This window comes from Etheostoma cragini, chromosome 16, assembly GCF_013103735.1.
Source record: "Etheostoma cragini isolate CJK2018 chromosome 16, CSU_Ecrag_1.0, whole genome shotgun sequence".
Lineage (NCBI taxonomy): Eukaryota > Metazoa > Chordata > Actinopteri > Perciformes > Percidae > Etheostoma > Etheostoma cragini.
Window position 1 is genome coordinate 22,410,722 of NC_048422.1, and position 7,838 is coordinate 22,418,559.

General features: G+C 39.7%; 2 protein-coding genes and 1 long non-coding RNA gene across 3 annotated transcripts in view; all 3 read left to right on the top strand.

Moving 5' to 3' along the window:
• Window positions 1-2,171, top strand: part of lin54 (lin-54 DREAM MuvB core complex component) — a 12,073-nt gene extending 9,902 nt beyond the window's left edge. The window contains exons 11-14 of the mRNA XM_034896099.1: window positions 151-253; window positions 340-477; window positions 606-808; window positions 1,319-2,171. Of these exons, the coding sequence (XP_034751990.1) occupies window positions 151-253; window positions 340-477; window positions 606-808; window positions 1,319-1,511 (637 nt within the window). The 3' untranslated portion in view covers window positions 1,512-2,171. The remainder of the gene's footprint in view (window positions 1-150; window positions 254-339; window positions 478-605; window positions 809-1,318) is intronic.
• LOC117959202 (placenta-specific gene 8 protein-like) overlaps window positions 1-7,150 on the top strand; it is a gene marked incomplete at its 3' end in the record, with an annotated part of 28,505 nt that extends 21,355 nt beyond the window's left edge. The window contains exons 4-5 of the mRNA XM_034896209.1: window positions 2,530-2,534; window positions 7,145-7,150. Of these exons, the coding sequence (XP_034752100.1) occupies window positions 2,530-2,534; window positions 7,145-7,150 (11 nt within the window). The remainder of the gene's footprint in view (window positions 1-2,529; window positions 2,535-7,144) is intronic.
• Window positions 4,571-6,546, top strand: LOC117959211. The gene is made up of 3 exons (XR_004659891.1): window positions 4,571-4,808; window positions 6,186-6,240; window positions 6,445-6,546. It is a non-coding gene; the product is annotated as an uncharacterized LOC117959211 (long non-coding RNA).
• Window positions 7,151-7,838: the final 688 nt, after the last annotated feature.

Here is a 7,838-nt window from a genome sequence, read left to right on the forward strand (position 1 = left end):
TTTTGGAAAAAGGCTGCAATGAAACAAAGAGTGAAAAATTTAAAGGGGTCTGAATACTTTCCGTACCCACTGTAGGCTGATCTGATCTATAGATGGACTCAGTCTTTTAAGGCACTTTTATTAAGTAGAGCTCTGTTTTTCTCCCTCTAGCTACTGTGACTGCTTTGCAAATGGAGAGTTTTGCAATAATTGTAATTGCAATAACTGCTTCAATAACTTGGAACATGAAATGGAACGTCAAAAAGCCATAAAGGTAAGCTGGAGGTTTGTGAGACGTTGTTGGACTGAGTGGCGTACCTGTCAACTCAGAAGAATCAAGGTGGGAATGTGTTTTCACAGACGTGTCTGGAGCGCAACCCAGAGGCCTTCAAACCCAAAATTGGTAAAGGCAAAGAAGGAGAGTCGGACCGTCGCCACAGCAAAGGCTGCAACTGCAAACGCTCCGGCTGCCTGAAGAACTACTGCGAGTGTTACGAGGTGGGTTTTCCCTCCCTGCATTGTTTGCAGTAGCTGATAGTATAGTAGTGATAGAATTGTTAAACCCAGATTTGTCGCCTTTCTTGACTGTTTATATTTGTATATTTCCTTTTTGTTTTGCCTCGAAGGCGAAGATCATGTGCTCGTCGATTTGTAAGTGCGTCGGCTGCAAGAACTTTGAGGAGAGCCCGGAGAGGAAGACCCTGATGCATTTGGCTGATGCCGCAGAAGTCCGAGTACAGCAGCAGACCGCAGCTAAGACCAAGCTGTCGTCGCAGATCTCAGACCTGCTCATGCGGACGACTCCTGTTATTTCAAGTGGAGGGGGGAGGTACTGTAACACGTTTCTCTATACATCAATCAGTTACAAAAGCACTTGAGGAGCATTTTAAGGCACGTTAAGCTAAAGACACAGAAATGGCACATCCCTAAGGGAAGCTCATTGTGGGACTGGCTCTAGTGGCTGTAATGCTGCACCAAGGCTGAATTTCGGGAAAGCGACTTCAGATACAGTATTAGGGGACCACTAAGGTCTATATAAGAGACTTCAGATACAGTATTAGGGGACCACTAAGGTCTATATAAAAGAGACCTCAGATACAGTATTAGGGGACCACTAAGGTCTATATAAAAGACTCCAGATACAGTATTAGGGGACCACTAAGGTCTATATAAAAGAGACTTCAGATACAGTATTAGGGGACCACTAAGGTCTATATAAAACCATCCAGAAAGCGGCGTGTCATAGGACTTAAACTCACACCTCTGTTAACAGATGATAGCTGATCACATTAGGGTGGATGTCTTTTCTAACCAAGGCCCTGTTCATCGTTTCCCGCAGGATGCCGTATACGTTTGTAACAAAGGAGGTGCTCGAAGCGACGTGCGAGTGCCTGCTGGAGCAGGCTAAAAAGGCGGAGCAGCCTCAGGTGGAAGCAGAGAGGATGATCCTGGAGGAGTTTGGACATTGCCTCATGAGGATAATCAGCTCCGCGGGGAAAGCCAAACCAGACTGTGCCTCTATCAACAGCTAGGCCGAGCACTCTGGCCATCTCCACCCTCTAACCCGAGCCCAGCTGTGGGGGCCCAGAGGCAGGGATTACTACGCACTCCCTGTTTCAGACCCCCAGGGGGTTGTCTCCCTCATCAGAAAGGCAGAACAATGGCCTGAACGTAGATTCCCCCGCCTTGGGCCGAAGCCAAGGCCAGCTGGGAAAATACACAAGGAACAGATGTTTTGCAAACTAAAGGACAAATGGACCGAGCACACCGCCTCTGATGGACTTTCAAAGGTCTCACACTTTGTTTCCTTGGCTGTGATAGAAAGACATGACTCTGAGCAAGGTTGTGCTGAACAGGGATTTAAATGTTTCTTCACTTTATTTTCTCTACAGGGCCCGTTTCAGATCTGTTTGTGTTCTCCAAACTTTTTATTCTTCTATTTTATTCTATTCTTTCATTCTTTCCCATTTTTTGAGGATTTTGGAGAAGAAATGCCTGTAAAATTGATGTAATCATTTGTGCTTACAGTAGAAAAACAGAACATGTATCTTTTGATATTTATTTTGACAAGTATTTGTAATCATTGAGCGCTAATATTGTGTGGCATATAGTGCCGCGAACTATTAATTATTAACTAAGGCTAGGCTAATTTTTTTTTCTCAATGAAAATGAGTAGAGACACTCTTAGGTTTGTCCCTAATTGTGAGATGAATGTACACATTTATGTGTATACACACACACACGTATCTTTGCTCAGAATAGTTGGAACACGGCTAGACTGGCGGAGGTTTGTTTCTTCAGGTGCTGTTTTCTGTGTTATCAGTTACAGTGCTGACTGTACATTAAAAACACCATGAATGGAAAAACAACAGAGACCTACACGACTTGTTAAATGACGTTCCAAACTAGAGGCACGCAGGTTAACATGACACGCACACTGCTGCAACTAACCAGTAGTTTCAGATGATTGCTCTGTCAATTATTTTTGTGATTAATTGATTGGTTGTTTGTCTTTAAAATGTCAGAACATGAAAAAAAAAAAGGAATGTAGGTCACTGTTTCTCGAAGCCCAAGTTAACGTTGTCAAATGACTTGTTTTTCTCACAACGAGGCACTGGGTTTACTGTCAGAGTGATGAAACTAGAAAACATTCACATTTAACCAGCTGGAATCCGAATGTTTCATTTATTTTTTACACAAAATAATGTAAACCAATTAGTCCGTTATAAACATAACAGTTGACGACTAATTGATTAATCTTTGCAGTTATGATCACATGGACAAAGAGCAAATTACTGTAACCTGGTCCGTCCGAGGCTGGTTTGATGTCATGGGGGCACAAATGAAGAGCAAACAAGGGAGACTTGGACATTTTATGTCTTGTTTCATTAAGCATTAACAGAAGTGACATGTTTACAAAGCAAAACACAAGTACAATGCTCACATTGTACCTTTTTATGTTTTTTATTTTTTCACCCCCATTTTGACATTTTATAACAGGAAAAATACAGTGATGATTAATCTTTACTTTGCATGTTCCAAGGTCTTGGTATTGTGTTTGCTGGCTTACAGGCATCTCTAAAGGCACCGGTACACACCGTCGGGTCTGCCTCAGACGGCCGACCCGCTTTGGAGACCTCTTCTCACCACGCTTCTTCAGTCGTGAGGCTGTGTCCAAATTCTTTTAACTTTTCAAAACCGGCAGTCTCACATTCACACTCACCTCTCACCATGTTTTGGTCGGCTGTGTTGAGTGTGGATTTGAACTCTACACTTTATTCTACTATTTGTCACTTATTTTGAGAACAACTCAAGTGCATCGCTATGAATGTCTTCCAGGTGAGGATGTCTGAAAATGAGCAGAGTTATCTCCCTATTTCACCCATCTCATCAGCCTTCCAGTCTCTGTTCAGAACAACTACAAACTTGATTTCTGATGAACAAATTGTACAAACTAGTTGATTTCCAGTATTACAATTTCTGCCTCATCGTTGTTGTCACACACTTTATATTATAATTATCTGACAAAGCTGGGGAGCCTATTAAATCCTGGTTCTAGCTGCAGCCGATTGATTCACAGAGATAACCACATAATTAAAAGTACAATGTAAGAAAAGAATATTCTTACATTAAGGGGTATTAACAGTCAGATGAACAGACATCAACAGTATTTTTCATCACATTTACTTAAGTGACCTTGTGTGAAAAATGAATCTTAAATTGCAAAAATACATGGGTAAAGTAAATTGTACGATCCTGAAGATACCCATCTGCTCTGATAGTGACATTGTTGATCATGAATTTTATAGAACAATAGTCAAAGGACTGAGAGCAGATATTAACACCACATACTACTGAAAGTGCTGACATTTTGTTTTGCTCCTCCGCAGCATCCTGAATGCATGGCAGTTCCACTTCCCCTTGATTAAAAATCACAGTTGCCTACTGCCATTTTAGCAGTCATCTTGTGTTCTATGTCTCCATTTTGTGTTTATTTTATTGTTTGTATTACATTTGCATAAAACAAAATCAAGTTAAAAAAACACAATGTACACACAAAACTGCAAGTTAAAATACAAGGATAAATATATATAAGCTATATAGAAAAATGTGAAATAACTAACTTGTGGAAGGCTGTAAATGGCAAATGAATAACAAATATGTTTATATATTATAATAAATATATATATATATATATATATATATATATATATATATATATATATATATATATATGCATGTATTTTTTTAACCCTCATGTTGTCCTTGGGTCAAATTGACCCAATTTAAGTAAAAAAAAAATGTTTACTTAAATGTTGAAATAAAAAATGTTGTCCATTGAAATAAGCGCTGAAAATGTCAACATAAAAAATATCCCCCAAAAAACTTTGGAAAAAACATGGTTGACGGGAAGACAAAACAAGGGTTAGAAAAAAAAAACATTGAAAAACATGAAAGGCAGAGTAACTCCAACCCAGTAGGTGGCGGTAACCCACACACAGCCATCATTAAACCAGAGAAGAAGAAAAAGACCAGCCTAGTGAGCTTTCTTTCACCGGCTATGCAGTAGAGACTGTACGCCAACGATGGGAGCACTTTGCAGGTCGTCAAGAAAATGTAATTCTTCGAGACAGGAACCGATAAGTGTTGTAAAAAGGCACGTTTTGTGCACTGTAAGTTCATCTAGTGGGTTATGAGTTGCTAGCGAGCGCTTTTCTATTGAGCACGACCTACTTTTAAACGAGGTTAAGCTAGTTCAGGATGTTAGCTGAACGTTAGCTTGTATCGCTGCACGTGAATGTGGATGTCCCTGTTCGGTTATTAGGTATGTAAGTACACTTTAAAATTGAAAGTTATTACTGTTATTTTTTGGTGGTTAAGTGCTGTAGACAACGAGCGAACCGTTTCACGTGGTTATTAACCCGCCGCCAGAGCACATGGTCCAGGAAAGACCGCGTGTTCCGGGGTGCGCGATGGCGTCACACCAAACCCCTGCTGTTATATATTCAGTTGTCATGGAAACTTACTTCTTGACCAAAATATGAGTCGCCACAACATAACTCAAACCTTTTCTAAACTAATTGTAGGTATGTGTGTGTGATTTGGATTTGTTTTTGTATTTGAGAAGTTTTGTATTTTGCGCTTTTTTAGAAATAAGAAAAACACAAAGACATATCTGTAGAAATAAATTAATAAAAAATCAATTTTGAGTCATTTTTTTTTAAAGTTGAGACATGTGGCTAGGGTACTATTTTAGTAAATAGCCATGTAACATGCTTACAGTAGTATTTAAATAATTTAACAGATGATTTATTGGACGTAAATAGACATTCTCTGTTGTAACCTGTTTAGCTCTGTCAGTAAGGCCTAGACCAGGGGTCTTCAACGTTTTCCAGGCCAAGGACCCCCAAACTGATGGCGAGATGGAGCGGGGACCCCCTAATTATATATATATATATATATATATATATATATATATATTGTATAAAATTGTGTTATATCAAACTGGTCCTATAGTGCCATGTGTAAATGTACCTTGTTATTGTGCATTCAATATTTTCGTTACATTACTCCATATGTAATACACTCTATTACATATGGAGTAATGTAACGAAAGTAATTTCGCCCTGGGATTATTAACGTATTTCTGGTTGTGATTCCTCGTCGATGGGACAGGTGTTGTGAATGAAACGGTGCCCAGCATGAAAGAGCTCCTGTGTGTTGCTGAATGTGTGCGTTGATGACTGAAAGACATCTTCTGCCTCCATTTATGTGTACTACAGTGTGTTGAATTCATGTTAATGTGTATTTAAAGACATTTCAATTAGTGGAAAAAATTGCGGGGGGGGAATATAAAAAAAGTCGAATCAACCAAAACTTTTGCGACCCCCATGCAGTACCTCCGCGGACTCCCTAGGGGTCGCGGACCCCCTGTTGAAGACCCATGGCCTAGAGTCACACTAGAAACTAAACGTTGAGTTAGCTTCCCATTGACCTCAGGTACATCACAGAGGGCCATAGGATGTGGGACCTGCATCGCTTTTTTGGGGATAACAATTTAGGCAAGGAAAGCATGTATTTCAATTAACACGGTGATTCTTAAATTCGGCGTGCTGTTATACAATCCTAATGATTTTTTACATACAATAATCAGATGTACACGTTTGATGGTTTGCCTCTAAAAATCTAAATCTTGTTTCTGACAGGTCAGCTGAAGAAAGGGAGTTTCAGTGAAAGGACCAGTGTGGACCTGATAGGCAGGTACGTAATGCATTTGTTATATAATTAAGTGAATAGCCATCCCAATGATTATATCAATCACTACCCATCTGACCCACTCATGTGGTTGGGGAAGATTATTCATGAGCTTCTAAATGAGGGTTTTTGGCATTTTATTCCCATCAGAAGAACTTGCTGCTCCTGTGTGACAGTAACGTTACTTTAATATCTGCGTTGTTCTTTCAGGGTCGACCTGCTGCAGTGGAAGTGAGTAGAGAGGATTTCTGGAAACATCTAGCAAGAGCAATTGACGGGTTTGTATTTATTTTGAGGTAATTCATTACTAAATAAACACATTGTGAAGCAAAACTGATTGTGTGCTTTTTTCTTTTTTAAAGACATACATTCATCACTTCTTACTCGGTTCTAGGCCTATTACAGATAAAACAGTAGTTTTCAACCTGGACTCTGGTGTGTTTTAATGATGCAATTACTGATTTATGAAATCTAGTGGGTTTGGCATGACAGTTTCGGTGCCGTTTCCTGTTAAAACAAAAAGGATCTCACTCTAATAAAAAGGTCAACCTCTGTAGAGCTCCTTTCTATAATGTCAGACACAATGATCTAAGTCTGTCAGTGGCAGAAATTACACATTTAGTGGATGTAAACTGACGATGCACATCTGCCCTGAACATAGTATTATATCCCATCCTGAGTCACGGCTGCTGGTTTCAGGGTCCTGTCCTTCCTGTTCACATGAGCCAGGCGAGCCATCTCTATGGCTAGGTGTCTGTATATGAAGTATGTGTCCACTGTGTGAGGGTTGTGTCTGAGTGTTTCTCCCACATTTGGTGAATATAAGCCCTGATTTAACAACATAAAACTTGAATCCAGTGTATATCCTGCACTTTTGCTTCGACCCAAACTGTATTTCGTTGCCTTGTACCTGTGTAATGACAAAGTTTAATCTAATCTAATAAATAAATCAAAATTCAGTAAAGAGCTTCGGACCTGCCTCACATCCGAGCTACCATCTCCTCTGCTGACCTCTGACCTTCTAGCTCTCAAGGCCACATTGGGGTTATGTTTGGGTTTTCTCCGGCTGCTCTGGTAAATAAGAGGGGGAAAACAAAAAACCTTAGAAGAAATAATGTTAGGGCTTTTTGTAATCTTTAAATTAAAAAAAAAAAGATGCACTGCATTACTTTTTTCATAACATTTAAGTGTTTTGGCATTAAACACATTTTCCAAGAATAAGGTTGTTGATGAGGAAGTAATCTTTGGCCGTAACCAGGCCATAAAGATATCTTTTTGAGTTCAAGTTGAGAATTTCATCTCTTTACACATCAATGAATCGAGGAAAGCAAATATGAGTTTTCCACGACAGCGATGACCCGCCCTACTCTGCCTCTGATTGGCTACTATTCGTTGCCCTCGTTGTTGGATTGGTTAGGTGTAAGCATGGAGCGTGAGATAAGCCAATCAGGGCCAGAGTAGGGCGGGACATGCCATAGCCACTTAAGAAATGCAAAGTCGCGATAAGAAGTAGATTAGTTAGTTTTACATATTTGCATTTATTATAAGATGTAACGTGAACATAGCTACAGCTAGCAGTTGTAGCGTTAGAAATGTAGTTATTA